The 18,329-nt window shown below is 42.2% G+C and overlaps 1 protein-coding gene across 1 annotated transcript in view; it reads right to left on the bottom strand.

The window, feature by feature from the left end:
- STAT4 (signal transducer and activator of transcription 4) overlaps positions 1 to 18,329 on the bottom strand; it is an 836,765-nt gene that overhangs the window by 276,148 nt on the left and 542,288 nt on the right. Inside the window, exon 16 of the mRNA XM_086955386.1 lies at positions 4,115 to 4,213. Within this exon, the coding sequence (XP_086811512.1) occupies positions 4,115 to 4,213 (99 nt within the window). The remainder of the gene's footprint in view (positions 1 to 4,114; positions 4,214 to 18,329) is intronic.

Here is an 18,329-nt window from a genome sequence, read left to right on the forward strand (position 1 = left end):
AGATAGAAAGAAAGAAGGAAAGAAAGCAGAAAGAAAGGAAAAATAAGCAAGGAAAGAAAGAAGGCAAAAAATATAGAAGGAAAGACAGAAAGAAAGCAGGAAGGAAGGAAAGAAAGCAGGAAAATAAGCAAAAAAGAAAGAAAGAAAGAAGGGAAGAAGGAAAAGGAAAGAAAAAGGGGTAAAATAAAGAAAGAGAAAAAAGAGAACGAATGAAAGGAGGAAGGAAGGAAAGAATGAAAGAAGAAAAGAAGAAAAGTAGAAAAGAGACAAAGAAGAAGGAAGAACGAAAAAAGTAAGGAAAGAAGAAAATAAATGAAAAAGCTTACAAGTGCTGCAAATTAAACACGATAAAGGCAGTTTTTTTCCTGGATAAAAAGTATTAAAGAATCATTTGTGAAATTGAGTTCAGAATAAACGAGTTATGAAGAATGTATAATATTGAAGCGTGTGGTTTGTGTACTACATACACAGAAAAAAGAGGATAACTTAATACAGAACAGTTTCAAATAGATTGTGTGAAATACCAGTCAGATCAACAAAGGACACACCAAAAGGAATTTACAACAGCATTGGCAGAAGACATCAACTGACATATCTGGAAAGTGGCCTGTGCTCACATCCTGCTTTCACCTCAAGCTCTAAACACAAAGACAACACTAAAGTAATTATTAAGTAAAAACAAAACACTAGCCCTGATGGGAACTACCTTGTGTGTTGATGCTCATGCTGTATGCTGTAGTGTGGAAGCAAAAACGTGAATGACATACCAACAGACAAATCGATGAAGAGAGGTGCGTGAAAGTCCCTTTAAGGATATTAATCAAAAGGTTTTGGCTAACGTCTGACCTCAAAAACCTAGTTTGTGTGTTAGGTGCCCCTAACACTTCCTACCTCTGACACCCATACCCGCATTTTATGAAAGTTTGTGTGAACACAGATTTTCTGGTTAAATGGAGGTTGGGTGAACAAACAGTGTGAGATGTTTGAGTAATCCTGGGAGAAAATGAAGAGTATGATATGAATGAGTAGAGCTCAGGTTTATCAAGAGTCTTAATTGGTTGAGCAAAGCTTGGGCAAATAAAGGATTTGAGATGACCCAATAACATTTTTGTGAATATTGACCTGACATTGTACATCTTGGGTATATAAAGATTCTGAGATGGTTGTGTAGGGCTTGGGTTAATAAGAGTTGTATGTAAAAGTCATTAACCTCATACTTAAGCTTTTATTATTTGCTCAGAGAGGAAAATATCAAACTCATCAAGAGCACAAGAATCCACAAACTCTGAACATCCTTTAGTTTAGCCACTTATCCAACTCTATATGACACATTACAACTTGCAAGAAGAATCAGGTATATCATTGACTATTTTTACCAGTGCTGTCAAATGGGATATAACAACAATATTCACTCAGTTTGGTGAAACATAATTTTTCAACACACCAAACCGTTGAAATGTACAGAGGAATGCTCTGCAAATATTATCACAGTATTTAAAATGTGACTGTACAAGATTAAAAATGCAGAAGTATTATAGAGATTGTGTTTAACTTCCATTTTTGTTTTTCCCTTTTGTCTTAGCCTCTTTTGAAGCTGGTGGTTTAAATATGTGTTTAACTAATAGAAGACACTGCTACATACACATTTATTTTTGGTATACATTGATGTTCTGTAGTCTGCACTGGTAGTTCCAGGGACACATATACTAGAACACAATGCCCTTGCTTCATTATGCGCTTGGAGGAGACAACTCTTTTTCTCCAGACTAACTAAATATGTTAATCTGCATCTCTAGCAGAATGAGATAAAGCCAGTGTTTTAACATTTAAACATCATCAGTTGTGAACTACTAGAGGCACTTCACAACAAACAGAGTTAACATGGATGCTGCTGTGAGCTGTGATTGAGCTGCAGCTCTGTAGGCCCTGACCTTCAGCCCAAGAAGAAAGATAGCCATGACAACAGGGGTGCACAGGCCTGCATACTCAGACGGGTTGCATTCGTTAGTGCATTAAGGCCAGCTTCCTGAGACATTACACCAAGGTATGGGGTTTGATCATTCCAACAGGGTTTTACAGAAGGGCCTCCCAACACGCTCTCATCAGTATTACGGTATTAGTGATTGATAGAAGTAACATTAGAAACAATTAACATGGATGAATTATTTGTATTTTTCATCATGCTAATAATGCTTATAACAATGATGTGTTTCATTTATTTATTTATTTATTTAAACTTATAAGGCGCACAGCTACCCGCAATGGGTTTCCCGCCGCCAAGGGATAGACTGGAGAAGAAAAAACTGCAAGGCTTTAAGGAATGTGACAGCTAGAAAGAGACTGTTATGAAAGATTACTGCTGAAAAAGCCAAGTTTTTAATCCCTTGCGGAACCTGACAAGATCAATTTCCAACTTCAGCTTAACAGGTAAGGCATTCCATGTTTTGTTGGCCAGATGCGAAAATGAGCGGCCGCCCATCTTCACCAGCCTGAATCTCGGAACAACAAAGTCTCCTTTACCTGAGGATCTTAGGGTACGGCTAGGAGTATAGGTATGAATAAGACTTTGAAGGTACCTAGGGGCAGAGCCCTGTTTTATCTTAAAGATATAACATAGAGCCTTAAATTTAGTTCTATTTTTAATTTCTAGCCAGTGTAACTCGCGAAGGGCTGAGGATGCAGATGCTTTCCGGGGAACATTACGTAACAACCGTGCGGCTGCATTTTGAACAACCTGAAGTTTTCTCACAGTTGTCAAATCTGCACCAAGATACAGTACGTTCCCGTAGTCCAGGCGAGATGTTATCAAAGCCTGGACCACCGTCCTTTGAGTGGCCATCGGAAGCATCCACAGAATTTTTTGGAGCCATTTTAAGGTAGCAAAACAAATAGCAGCCACTTTAACGGCCTGTTGTCGCATCGTACGTTTTTCATCTATTAAAAATCCGAGATTGCGAACCTGGGCCACAGGCTTGGGAGTAGGACCCATACTCTCAGGCCATCTGTCTAATACCCGCAGTTCATGTGTTATTCACAAGGATTAGATATTTTCAATAAAGATTTTAAAATGTATTATTGTTTCCTTGTCTATGTCATATCTTGGGCCTATAAAAGTGTCAATTGAAAGGGTTAGTTTTGTTTCTACAAATTTCTTGGAAATGAGAGTGGCCATGTTAGAGGTTACCAACAACATCTACAACTCTGGAGGTTTAGATGCGTTACTGTGAGCTAGTCTAACCAACGTTTACTGATGATTTAGGAAGATTCAGTCTCTGTATTATGAAGTTGGTTTGATCTGACACACAGTCCTACTAAATTCATAGGAACCATATAGTAGAAGATATGCGTACAAAAAAACAGAATTGGAAGAGTGAGTTAAGCTTGGGATTGGACCAATATTAGGCAGAATCGAAATCGTATAACATCTTCACCAGACAAATAGGGTCAGTCTGAACACAAAATATTGAATTATAGACTGGTAACAGTAAATTACAGGGATATTTTCACTGAGGGGTTCTGAGTTACATCAATTAGACATTGAGAGCGAAATACGAGTTGTCTATGATGCCATTGAGAACCCCAAGGGAACTTTTTACCCACCTATAATTTTATGAAATGTATACCCCCAATTCATCTGTCCCTACTTTAAACTGCTATGCAGAGGGGTAATGTCATACATTACATGGCATCTGGTATGCATCCATGTCCCAAAGATAAAAAAGAAATCCTTACCTGACATATTTGACCTTTACCCACCACCTTCCATGCATTCCTTCCTCCCCCTGCAGCTGTGCTTTCTGCTTTCAGTCACAAGCAGGGGGCTATTGACAGGCTTTCAGAGAGTCCTGTCAGCCTGAACTAAAACGCTTTATGACATCACAACTGTGGGTAACCAGTTTTGTTATTTATTATTGCTATGTCATAGCAGTGAGTTATGAGATATAGAAACTGTAAGAAATTATAGAAGCTCTCTATTAACAAAATAATTACACATTTCTGAAAGTGCTACCTATGAGGAATGTGCATGCCTAAGAACACATTCAGACATATAGGAGATAAAAAAAACTGCAGTGGACCTTAAAGATGGTAATGACTGTGGGAGATGAAGTCCTACCTGTGGATCACTTGTGCAAAGGTTGTACCACAAGATGGAGGCCCAGGCACTTGGAAACTGGCTGACATTGGAAATAATTACGAGAGGAAGCGAGCTGGTCTGGTGAAAAAACACACATGAATTTTTAGCACATAGCCCAGTGAAGCATTATTTTATTTTCCCAATGTGTCACAAAAAGCAACTCTTATTATAATTTTTAAATCCATGAGGAAACTATTCAAAACATCACCCCATTGCTAGTAGAACTGATCGTACATGTATCTTGTGTCTGACAATTGTCTAGGGCATCAAATTCATAAATGGACACCTGTGCTGGAGTAGATGGTTGGTCTATAGTTCCACTTGGTGCAATTACAGAAAGGAAGCAGCATGAAGCTGAAAAATCATTGACCACATGTAACTATTAGTGAGAAAAAAACACCAAATTGTGTCCCATTGCAGTACAACAAAGTGCAGTGTATGTGCTACGAGACCAAGGCAAATAAATTTCATAATGTACACAGTAAGATACACACATTTCTGTCTCATTATTCCCCAAATGATTTCTTTCATTGAGAGGGAACTTGTAGGATCCTAAAGACTCAACAAATAGAAAGAAATTGGCGGTCTTTAAAAATATTTGTCTAGTCTGTATTATTGTGATTATTGCTTTTCAAACCACCTAGGCTGTGCATTAGATCCGCGTGTTTCTTTGGTCAAAGTCATGTTTCAGCAGTGTAGCATGTTAATACTGTGGGGCATATTATCAAGGGGGTTTATCTCTGCTATTTTGGCTTTAAAAGCCAAGAAAGCGGAGATAAAATTATCTCCGTATTACCTAGCTGTCGCTAACACCACTTAGCGACAGCTAGTAAGAGATAGCGACCATCTTGGGCCCCGCTTTGCATGTCAGTGATATTTATCACTAATGACATGCAAAGTGGGTGTGCCAAGATGTTAGCGACTGGAAACAGTCGCTAACATCGCTATCTCCTATTACCAACTTTTGGTGATAATCGCGCTAAGCACGAATATCTCCAAAAGCTAACACCTGCCCCTGAGCAGTTCTTAGCCATGTTATCCAATGGTAGGTGGATAACATGGCTAAGAGCATTAGCTCAGTAATGCATGAATATCGCTGACTTTTCAGCGATATTCATGCATTTCGGCCGATTTTTATCGCTTAGGAGATAAACCTTGATAATAGCAAGGTTCCTAAGCGATAAAAATCCCCGCAGCTCGGCGATAAAAATATCCCCCGCTAAACCAACATAGCGATAATTATCGCTAGTTGTTGGTAATATGCCCCTGTGTTTTTACATTCTTTACTCTTTTTAGTGAGTTCTTCTAAGGTGTGGAATGGAGTTCATCTCATGATTGATTGTTGTTAGACTGACATAATTACCTTGGATGTGGATGCATCTATAACTCGATTGCATTTAAAGAGTGCGAGACAGCCAACCAGTTCTAAATAAAGTGTAATATAACAGCTGCCATTATGGTTCAATAATGGCAGCAGTTATACGTTGCGGACATAATGAATAGCACAGAATAAATATTTCAGCGATGCATTCCAAGCCTTTCAATTTTAACAGCCACTTTCTCTAAACTTGTAACTTTGCTGAAACATCAGCTCGAGTATTGAGATGTATGTGCAGAGTTAATAAAAGTGGTTCACTTCAAGGAGCAGAGAATTTAAATTCCTTACTTACTAGTCCATTCACTTTGAATCAATATTTAGATTTTTGATAATTTACTGTTTATTTATTTATTATTTATTTATATTAGAGTTTTCTATAGCGCGAACTTGAACCGATTAGGTTATCAGAGCGCTTTACATAGCACCAGTTCCGTTACATGTTATCACAGCACTTTACATAGAATCAGTTACGTTACACATTTCAGGAACTTGAACCGATTAGGTTATCAAGGCGCTTTACATAGCACCCGTTCCGTTACATGTTATCAAGGCACTTTACATAGAATCAGTTTACTTAAATGTACTATTTTTATTTAAATAGCTTTCCCTGCTACATGAAATAGTGATCCTGTGATCAAGGTTTTAGGTTGTACTTTCAGTTTCTCTAAAAGATTGGAACTTCTCTACAACACAATATGCCTAGAAATCACCAATGGCCCGTCTGTACCGGCTGAGGGCCATGCCCATCACCTTTTCCCAGGCAAGAAGAGTGTCTGTCAGGCTACGCAAAAGGTCAGCCTGACAGACACTCCTGATTCAGGTCAGAGAGCCAGTAGGTAGACATGTGCTAAATATGCAGGCTCCTGGCTGCCTGAGCTGAACTTTACCAGGCTGATAATTTCAGAGCCCTGTGGCTGTAACCTCCTCAGTCTGACAAAAGTGCTTTGAGACCCTCTGCCTCGTAATGTAGGGGAGCGTCATTGATCACGTTTGACCTAGATGGTTCAGTTTTAAGCCCTGAAGTGCCATGGGCTGAGTGTCAATCAGTGACACCTTGTTCCACAGCGGGGGGGGGGGAGGGGGGGGGGGGGTCAGCAGTCTCACTGATCCCATCCTACTCTGTGAAGAGATTCAGCCTGCTGCATTCCCTCATTGGATGACCGGGGGAAGGCAGCAGTACCAATCCTCTTGGGACATCTGAGGCTTCCTTGTCAAGAGAGCTGCTGTTGAGGTAAGGTTCACGTGTATTTTGTATGATTGGTCCATGTATGCTTGTATGTATGAGTAAATGTGTATTTGATAGTATGTGTTATGAATGGGTGTGTGTGTATGTGTGAATGAATGGGTATGAGTGAGGTGTATGTGTGTATGCCTCCCCAGCTCACCTCCCTGGTAAAATTGCTAGGAGCCACTGTAGAAATGTTTGCTGAATACAGCCCATGAATGGTCTTTATGGTCTGGTTTGGTAGGGCAACTGGAGCCAGAAAATTATGAGAGAGCCACCATGAGGGGGTTTTGGCTCTACCCACAAGTTGGGAGCCAGAAGTACGTTTTGACTGGGTAGAAGTTGTGTGCTTCCACATAAGAGTACTTGTTCTCCACACAGATGTGATAATGATATTGGAATGCTCTACAAGTGTCTTCAAATGACTAGATAGTTTATGATGTTTTTCTCTAGCAGCGGCACAGATAAGCGGAGAGCAATCATTAACCTCTTAGCTGCGTCGAACGTTCAGTACCCAGTGCTGAACATTCGAATAACGAGCGCTGGCCCGTCGGCCAACGGTCGTGAGCAGTACTGGCAAGGTAGTGCTCGCGACGACCGTTAGCCGACGGCAGCGCTTAAGGTGCTAATCTACATGGATGTTTTAGGTCTGTGTTGCAACTGTCATCTGAACTTTTAAGCAATACCAATATTATTCTAATGTTCTTTGCTTTCACACAAATACATATCCATTCCCATTTCATCTACTTGTAATCCTTCACATTACTATACAACATCCTTTTAAAGCCATACCTATTGTCATTGCTAATGCTCGTTATGATTTGGCTACACAATGCTTTAGCAGCATGTTGGCAAGACCTGTTACCAATAGATAGCATATACTTACAGTTGGCCGAATTGCTCATGATTGTATTGTCGCTTACTGTCAAAAGACTTAACTGTATACAATACTAATACATACAGTGAGTTTTGTATCAGCCAATTGTTTAGCATTGGTTGGCTTTCTTGTCAATCTTTTCTGCTTTCTTTTAACTCAATGGCTTTCCTTTCTCTTCTTACCTTTGCCTTTACCTGAAGCATAGCTTCTTTACCATACTTTTGGTTTGATTTCCACTGTGTTTATATTCAGCTAAGTACTTTTTTCATTGGCTTTCAGCTCTCCATGGGAGTGCATGTATTTTCTTGCTCTCTCTTCTTGCTTTCCCCACCACCCCTCCTTGTGCTGCTTCCTCCTTCATCTCTTCACCCCCTGCATGGTCCAAGTTCTTCCACATCTATTGTGTCAATTCCCCAGTCCCTCCCAGTACCATTCTGATTTTTTACAACCATCCTCTAGATTCTCCATATCTTCACTGCCCTCTTCATACCTTTTATTTTTTATTGTAATCATTTTCTTTTTTAACTTTTAGAAAGAAGGGCCCAGCAGCTTGAAATTACTCCTGGACTGCCACTTTCTCTCAATGCGTTTTTAGCATTAATTTGTTTTTTATTTTTTATTTACTGCTAAAAGATGGGTATATGTCATCTTACAACACTTAAACAAAAAAGTGACCACTGTGTCAAGCATTCGTGTTGATACCCAAACAATCATGCTGTGGCTGCCATAGAGCGATGACACATAGGTGCACAAACATGGTAATACGCGCACTAAAATACATCATTGTGCTGTGTTTTTTTCTTTTGCAAATACTGTCCAACATTGGCAATATAAATCAGGTATGTAGTTCCTAGAGAAAAAGGACAAAGTCAGATGATTCCAAGGAAAAGAATATGCTCCGATAGGAGCACGGGCCCTTACTCATTTGAGTGGGTGTCATGCGCCATCATTAGGCTAGCTCCTTGTCGGCCGGCACTGAAATGCCCGACGGGCACCCACAAAGTGGTACTTTGCCAGAGAACTTTTTGAGAATAGCCGTGCAATGACGTGAGAGTGTGTGGGCTAAAAAGATAGTGTAGAATGGCGAAAAAAGTTAATTAAAATGGTTAAAGCTACGCTCAGAAACAATCAACTTAATGAATGAGATGACAAGCTTAGTTAAAATCATGTTTGCTACAAGATATTATAATCTTAGATAGCTTGGTGAGTTAATACTTTATTTGGTCAACATGTTTCTAGCCTGATTATGTCAGGAATGATCATGTGGCAATTCTTCATGACCTATAAACTGCTCTAATATACACAGTCTCTGGTTTCCCTAAATGTGAATGCTCAATCTGAGATAACCAGTCACAATACGGTAAACACTGTACCTTGAATTTGAAAAAAAACATCCTAATTACAGTAATGGATTGGGCCCCATGAGTAAAAGCAGAGAGAACACCAGTTAGCATCATGGACTCGGAACAGTGCTCACCATAAGACCTACCCTGGCTCTGCTTCCTGGAAGCCCCACGAGGGGGTTTCTCTAGGAACTACATTCCTGGTTTTTAATTCGATTGTTACAAGGCGCACATACGTTGGACTCTTTTTGCTCCTAGTTCCCCTTCTTTATATAGCAACATTGGCAGCAACCATTTCTAGGCCATGCTACAACCTGCTTTAGCTGTCAGTTGCAGACCTATTGTCTCCAATACTTACACACAGTGAGAGTGAGCTTTGGGTCATTCATCTTTTTCAGTAATAATGTAAGAAAATGTTCAGTAACAATGTAACATTTTAAATTCTAAAAACCACTGAAATTGACCAGTTATAGTAATCTTAAGTGCCAATAACTTGTGCCCTAAGCTAACTATAATTCCACGCACTGCTAAACCCAGCGTATATTACATAAAACATGACACCAGAAAATTATATATATATATATATTCAAGGGGCCCCGTTCTGCTAAGCTGGCTGGAACTATCACTGTTGTCTGCGCAAGCAGTTGGATTTTCTTCCGAGGTATCGGATTGCTCCAGCCCACCTCTCTGTGTACTGTTCAAGCAAGGGACACTGCCAGCAGGCAGCTCGTGACTTCACGAGGAAGCTTGTTTCATTGAATTCAGCCCATGACCCAGCTGAGCTGTGCCATGGAGGTTAGAACGTCGTTGGGGACTCGAGGAGGCCTGAGGAAATAATTTGCACCAAAGACAGTGCGCCCTGATCTGCAGCACATCATTGCCACAAGGACATCATTTCATTAAAACCCTCCCTTGTTCTATCTACCCAGGGACATTGCATTCTGGGAGCTGTAGGATTTTCGATCTGCAGCAGGTGAACTATCACATGACAGGGAAGGCGTAACCTTCCAATCATGGGAGGACTGCAGTCTTATTTAAAGCAGAGGCGTGGGGCTGCTTCAGTGTGGTAGTGGAATCTGAGGAAAACAAATATGTCGAAACGCATTATGCTTACTCCGCTTTCCAATGAAAGGCTTTCTCCTGTGACCCCATGTGGCCTCTTCCTTCACTGGAGGGTTTGTTCATATATATATATATATATATATATATATATATATATATATATATATATATATATATATATATATATATATATATATATATATATATATATATATATATATGTATATATATATATATATATATATATATATATATATATATATATATATATGTATGTATGTATGTATGTATGTATGTATATATATATATATATATATATATATATATATATATATATATATATATATATATATATATATATATATATGTGTGTATATATATATATATATATATATATATATATATATATATATGTGTGTATATATATATATATATATATTTATATTATATATATATATATCCAAAAGAGGCCCAAGTGAGAGGCCCACACAGGAAAGTTGATTGTGTTCAATTTATTGAAGGTTTGCACATGAAAAAGGCATGGTGTCTTGCAGTAATCTTTGTCCTTTCCCGATGCGTTTCATGCCCCGACAGCACTTCCTCATGGGGCTCTGGACTTCAAACAAAAACACAGCAGTTTGTTGGCGGCATTACCAAACAATTAATACCCCACCCCAATGGGCGTGGCCACCCGCGTGGCCTGTTGGTTCCTGTAGTGCCGTCACTTTTCCTCCAGTGAGTAGACGTGCTTTGCTTGAAATAATGTCAAACTAATGTAACCCAAGTGGGTTCTGGAGTATGGGTATCTCCACTTTTTTGAAAATGTTAAATACTATTTTTGAATATGTGTTTCAAGGCTTATATTACACATGAGTGATGTCACTGACCATGTCATGAGTGATGTAATATGTGACGTCATCAGCAGTGCATTGCAGGCGCGCAAGTTATAGTGAGTCCAACTAACTATAACGTGGGAATTTCAATGGTTTTATGTCAGTAAAATTTCCAGGTAACTATAACTGGTGTGAAACCTATGTTTTTTTCAGTGAATTTAATAGGTTTTTTAAATGCTAATTCCTAACTATAACTGGTGTGAAACCTATGGTTTTTTCAGTGAATTTAATAGGTTTTTTAAATGCTAATTCCTAACTATAACTGGTGTGAACCTATGGTTTTTTCAGTGAATTTCATAGGTTTTTTTAAATGCTAAATCCTTTCTATATCGAGTTTCTAACCTTTTTTTTTTTTTTTTTACAATTTGCTGTTTTGTGTAAGTATTTTGTTTTTTTATATAATTTTTTTCTTTTGCGCTCTGGGTGCGCGCTCCGGTAAGCTCTCCGGTAAGCTCTCCGGTAAGCTCATCGGGAAGCTCTCCGGAAAGCGCACCCAGAGCGCTACTTTCGTTCGTGAAAAAAAATATGAATGAAAAGTTAATAATAATGCAAAACATTTCGTACCATACAAATAAAATCAGTTTTTTTATAAGGAAAATGATTATGCATTTCCGTAAAAGTTTGGTGACGTCACTTCGGCGCGCAACGTAAGCTCCCTCGGAAGCGCCTACGTTTGCGCCGCGTAAACGCACCCGGAAGCACCTAAGTTCGCGCCACGTATGCGCCCCGGAAGCGCCTACATTCGCGCCACGTGTGCGCACCCGGAAGTGCTCTGGAGCGCGCAGCGTAATCGCGTCGGGTCATGTGACCTTAAAATAACACTTTTCATTGGTAGCTAACAGTTTTTTTTACAAAGAATGAAATCCCCACCCATTTCCTTCACTTCTTCTTTCACTTTTGTGACTGCAAGACCTGCCTTTTTGCTTCTTGGTTTTACAATGGCTGCCAGACAATCCAGCAGTGAGGATGACCCAGAATTCATTAATGAAGATCCTCCTCAACGAAAAGTTAAGGAACATTTCATTTGGAAATGTTTTGAAATCCCACCTGGACAAAAAAAGGTAAATGCTCCAAAAGTGCAGTGCAGGATCTGCAAAGAAGAGCTGTCACGAGGTAACCCTTTGAAAAAGTACTCTTTTGGGAACTTCACAATGATCCGGCATGTGCAGAGGAAGCACCCCCAAAATTTTGCCCGGGAAAGTCTCAGGGCTCTGGCACAAGAGGTTCCCAGTGATGGGGCCTCTACATCCACCGGAGGAGCAACTTCTTCTGGGAGGGGGCAATCACAGGAGCAGGTGCCAAACATTCAACCTGCATTTAACCATGGTGTCCTCAGATGCAGATACTGCAATCAACTCTTCACCTATGGGGAGCAAAGTGTCCAGCTCATGGTTCGAGCATTGGAGAACCATCACTACCCTTCCCACCCCTAATTTTTTTTGTTTTTTTTGCTCCTGTTGAGCAGTTTCCATTCCCTGTTTTTGTTCCTGTTTAGATAAAAGAACAAAACCAAAAGTTCTTTTCAGAACTACCTCCAATTCTCATCAAAGAGCTATATTCTTAAAAAAATTAAAAAGAGTAAGTGAAATAAAGTGCATTGATAATGGAAAGGAGAATGAGTAAGAAAGAACAGAAAGGTATGAGAGGAAAAAGAAAGTGAAGTTGAAGGACTGAAAGAAGGTGAGTGTTAGGAAGGAAAGTAAGGAGAAGAAGAGTGAATATGGGGAATGTTGATATTCAATGAAAATGTTGAAAAGGAACAGGAGTGTTGAAGGATAAGAAAAGATGCATTGCTGGAGTTGAAGGTAGAAGGCCTCATTTATGAAGCCATGCGTCACTTTAACGCCACCAAAGCATCACTTTTTGTGACACAACAGTCCAATAAAAAATGCACCTTATTTATTCATATTTACAAAATGGCGTTTCTAGGTAAATACATCACTTTGTAAACCCCTGTGCCACATTATTCCTACGTCAGGTGTAATGTATGCAAAAGGGACGTATTGATGCAAGAAAGGGTCGTAGAGGTGACACAGTGAATAAACTGGAGGCCTCATTTCTGAAAAGTGACGCATCGCTACGTGAAAACAGCGATGCGTCACTTTTCTGTGCGCACTCCTTACGACATACCAGATGTGTCATATTTAATGTATGACGAATCATGTCGCAAGGAGTTACAGATATGTCAGTATTTCTGACGTATCTGTAAACACAAAAGTGACGCATTGCTGGAGTGCGTCACAAAAGTGACACAACTCCAGTAATGCGTCCTTTCACATGGGGAAAGCACCATGTGAAAGGTCTTACGTCAGTCTTACACCTGCTGTGAGGCAGGCGCAAGGTTTTGACGCAACAGCATCCTAAAAGTGACGCAGTGAAATCTCATAGATTTCACTGCGTCGCTATTACCAAGCTTTTTGCGGGGGAACGCCCCCTCTGCATACATTATACCTGACGCAGGTATAATGTGGCGCAGGGTTTTAAAAAGTGACCCATCTACCTAGATGCGTCACTTTTTAAATATAGCGCAACGAGGCGCATTTTTTTACACCGCTGGTGCGATGCGTCACTTTTCTGTGCGCACTCCTTACAACATTCCAGATGTGTCATATTTAATGTATGACGAATCATGTCGCAAGGAGTTACAGATACATCAGTATTTCTGACGTATCTGTAAACACAAAAGTGACGCATTGCTGGAGTGCGTCACAAAACTGACGCAACTCCAGTAATGCGTCCTTTCACATGGGGAAAGCAGCATGTGAAAGGTCTTGCATCAGTCTTACACCTGCTGTGAGGCAGGCGCAAGATTTTGACGCAACAGCATCCTAAAAATGACGCAGTGAAATCTCATAGATTTCACTGCGTCGCTATTAACAAGCTTTTTGCGGGGGAACGCCCCCTCTGCATACATTATACCTGACGCAGGTTTAATGTGGCGTAGGGTTTTAAAAAGTGACCAATCTACCTAGATGCGTCACTTTTTAAATATAGCGCAACGAGGCGCATTTTTTAACACCGCTGGTGCGATGCGTCACTTTTCTGTGTGCACTCCTTACGACATGCCAGATGTGTCATATTTAATGTATGACGAATCATGTCGCAAGGAGTTACAGATACGTCAGTATTTCTGACGTATCTGTAAACACAAAAGTGACGCATTGCTGGAGTGGGTCACAAAAGTGACGCAACTCCAGTAATGCGTCCTTTCACATGGGGAAAGCAGCATGTGAAAGGTCTTGCGTCAGTCTTACACCTGCTGTGAGGCAGGTGCAAGATTTTGACGCAACAGCATCCTAAAAGTGACGCAGTGAAATCTCATAGATTTCACTGCGTCGCTATTACCAAGCTTTTTGCGGGGGAACGCCCCCTCTGCATACATTATACCTGACGCAGGTATAATGTGGCGCAGGGTTTTAAAAAGTGACCCATCTACATAGATGCGTCACTTTTTAAATATAGCGCAACAAGGCGCATTTTTTAACACCGCTGGTGCGATGCGTCACTTTTCTGTGCGCACTCCTTACGACATTCCAGATGTGTCATATTTAATGTATGACGAATCATGTCGCAAGGAGTTACAGATACGTCAGTATTTCTGACGTATCTGTAAACACAAAAGTGACGCATTGCTGGAGTGCGTCACAAAAGTGACGCAACTCCAGTAATGCGTCCTTTCACATGGGGAAAGCAGCATGTGAAAGGTCTTGCGTCAGTCTTACACCTGCTGTGAGGCAGGCGCAAGATTTTGACGCAACAGCATCCTAAAAGTGACGCAGTGAAATCTCATAGATTTCACTGCGTCGCTATTACCAAGCTTTTTGCGGGGGAACGCCCCCTCTGCATACATTATACCTGACGCAGGTATAATGTGGTGCAGGGTTTTAAAAAGTGACCCATCTACCTAGATGCGTCACTTTTTAAATATAGCGCAACAAGGCGCATTTTTTTACACCGCTGGTGCGTCACAAAAAGTGACGCACAGGCGGCGCAAAACTGGCAGCGCAAGTCCTTCATAAATATGGTCATGGATTTTCCCCTTACTTCGCTCCCCGGTGCGCTTCCCGGTGCGTGTACCGGGCGCTCCCCCCGCGCAAATCGAAAAAAATATTTTTTTTAAATGCCCCGCGGGACCCTATTTTAGCCCCCACATTAAACCTAGGGGGTCAGGAGGGGGTCTACCCTGCCCCCTTATGGTCAATTCCCCCCTTTGTTTTTGCCACCTCTTGTGTCTCGATTTTACCGAGACACAAGATGGCGGCCGCTCCAGACTGTTTAGAATGTTTACAGACACCCAAGAGCCAATCAGCTTTCTGCGCGCAAGTCCTGTGGCGCGCCCGGTGCGCGCCCCGGTGCGCGTACCGGGGCGCGCCTATAGATATATATATTTTTTTGAACCTAAATTACTCAAAATCCACTGGAGCACATATCTTGAGACATAGCAAAGGCACATCGGGCTACCAGTCCCTACAATTTTGCCAAGTTTGGTGCGAATCCATTCAGCCGTTCGGGCTAAAAGTGAGTTCGACCGCCTGAAGCCCAATCGTATGTGGTGGCACTGGCTGGTGTTCCATCCCTAGGTGAGGGGAAAAGAGAAAGCGGGACTGAGTTAAAAAACAAGTGCATCCAATGACTCAGCACGAATAGACCCCTCCCGAGAAACATCTCAGGTACAATCCTGTCAGCTAGGAGAGTGTGCTGGGTTGGGAGGGGCCCCAAGTCAATAGCGGAAGATGTCATAATCCTGAACTTTAGGGACACAAACGCTGTTGAATACATCTGTAACGCCCCCCTCTTTAGTGCTAACACTCAAATTTGCCCACTCCATCTATCCTACTTTTATCCTACCCCAAGCCTGGAACAATTCCATCCAAAAGGTGGCTGTAACAACAGGGGTTGCTATCCCCCACCCTGTATTTTGCCCAATCGGCGGTTACCTAGGGAGGGTCCACGTAACTTTAGTCCTTTCTTCCCTCTCTACCGCACTGGAATAGGTTCAGTGTGCTGGAAGAGGTGGATTGAGTCAGTATCAAGGGTAGCCACCCTCAACAATTGGAAAAGGAATCCCCAAATAACGTAGGGCCAAGAGAGGTTAATTCCACACTTCCCTCACCCGGCGATGTGCCAAAAATCCACGCCCCGCCAATGGGGACTTCCACCAATAAGGGGATTATTGTAACAGGTGTCTTGGGGAAAAGTCCAGATGGGAGTTTAAAACTTATCTCCTGGAACATAGCTGGCCTAAAAAACAAGTTGCTTAGTCCTGACTGGGAACCCTACACGGCGGAACACGACCTATGCCTGATGCAGGAAACATGGGCACTGGAGGAAAGTAGGAGCCACACCTTTGCAACGTTTGATGTCCCGGCTGTGTCTCAAGGTAGAGGTCGGCCTTCGGGCGGGCTTTCTACCTGGATTAAACTTCACTTGGGTATCCAGGCAACCCAAGTGGCAACCAATTCCCGGGACATCCAGGGTGTTCAATTAATAACTCCCACCAACTCCAAAGTAGCCCTAATAAATGTCTACTCTAGGCCCTCCAAGAATGGACAAAAGTCTAAAACAATTATAGCTCTGAATACCTTTATTCATACCCTCGACCCTTCCACCGCAATTATCCTCGGTGGAGACTTCAATTGCCAATATGAGCCGCTGGGCAATCTGGAGTTGGGTGAACAGGATGAAGTGGATGCATTGTGGCATATTCCAGAGCCCAACGCTGCCCAGCCTAGAGTATGGACCCCGCTGGCCATCCAAATTAAATCCCTTACCCTTGCAAGGTCCCTGCGGGCGTGCAATGGAAGGCTAGACCCAGATCGCCCTGCCTTAGCCACTTATAATAAGTCCCGGCAAACCTCCATCATTGACTATGTCATGGTGGAGGCAAGCAACTGGGATAAGCTAAAGGAATTCAGGGTTGTGCAGAGGCACGACAGCGACCATAATGCCCTTGTACTAACCCGGTTCCTTTGGCTTCGCCAATCCGGCCGCTAACTTTGGCATAATTCCACCCCAATTGGTACCAACTAATGATAAAAGAAGGGTTAAATGGACCCACCTTGTTGAATCACCTTCCCAGCTTGCGAAATTATATCAGTGTGCATTTCCTCTACTAACGCACATAGGCGAGCCAACGCTAGCCAGGGACCCAGTCGATATACACACGCAACTTGCAGTGGCCTTGGGGGAAGTTCTCTACCCTGCGTGTAGGAACAAACGACCTGTGCCTAGGACACACCCCTGGTTTGATGCCGCTTGCAAGAAGCAGAAAATTCTGCTTCTGGCGGCTATTAAATCTAGTGATATGGCCAAAATTAGGGCAATTAGGACTAGGTACAAAGAAGGATTAAGCAGGGCTAAGAGGAGGTGGGAGGAGGAGAGATGGGAACTATTGAGAGGCGCCTTGCAGGCAAGGGACTCCAAATTATTTTGGGCATTAGTATGTTATGTTATGTTATGTTATATTTATTTTTGTATAGCGCACGGCTACTCAAAAAGAGTGTCCCGGCGCTTTTGAGTAAGGAGAACTACAGCACAATAACATAACACAGTAAAAAAGAAAGAGGGAAACAGAAAGAGAGAACAACGGGACGGCCTACTGGGTAAACAGCCAGGTTTTGAGGCCTTTCCTAAATGCAAGTAGGCTGGTGGCTCCCCGGAGTGTGAGCGGCAGTGAGTTCCACAACTGTGGCGCCAGCAATCCAAAGGAGCGGCCTCCCAGGCGGGCTCTCTTCACTCGCGGGACAGCCGCCAGGAACAGAGATTCTGACCTCAGAGAACGAGCCGGATGGTAAAAGGCAAGCCTCTTTTGGAGGTACTTCGCTCCCACCGCATGGAGGGCTTTATAGGCCAAAGTTAATGCCTTAAAAGCAATCCGTTTGCGGATGGGAAGCCAGTGCAACGTCTGCAGCAAGCCCGCAGCACTGGCTCGTCTGTTCAGACCAAAAATGGCCCTTGCGGCAGCGTTCTGCACGACTTGGAGCCACTGTAGCAGATACTCTGGCAGGCCAAGGTAAAGAACGTTCGAATAATCTAACCTAGAGCCGATCAGATCCTGCACAGTCAGCTTCCTATGCTCCTCAGATAAAAGGGGTAGAAACCTCCGCAGCATCTTAAGGAGGCCGAAGCAAGTGCCCGTCACACCAAGGATCTGGGATTTCAACGTCAGCCCCTTGTCCATCTTGACCCCCAAGTTCTTAGCAGTTTGGGATGAACAAGACGGAGGGAACATATTAATGGGCCACCAAGCCTGCCAGTCTGGCTCCGTAGCGCACCCAAAGAAGAGTACCTCGGACTTATCGGAATTGCACTTGAGGCTGTTCAGTTGGAACCATTTAAAAACAGCCCCAAGGCAATCCCGGATACTCTCCCCATCAAAGTCTCCTCCTCTCTTACAAGAGAAGAGGATCTGGGTGT

The sequence above is a fragment of the Lissotriton vulgaris genome, chromosome 2_1 (genome assembly GCF_964263255.1).
Source record: "Lissotriton vulgaris chromosome 2_1, aLisVul1.2, whole genome shotgun sequence".
In the NCBI taxonomy this organism is placed as follows: Eukaryota; Metazoa; Chordata; class Amphibia; order Caudata; family Salamandridae; genus Lissotriton; species Lissotriton vulgaris.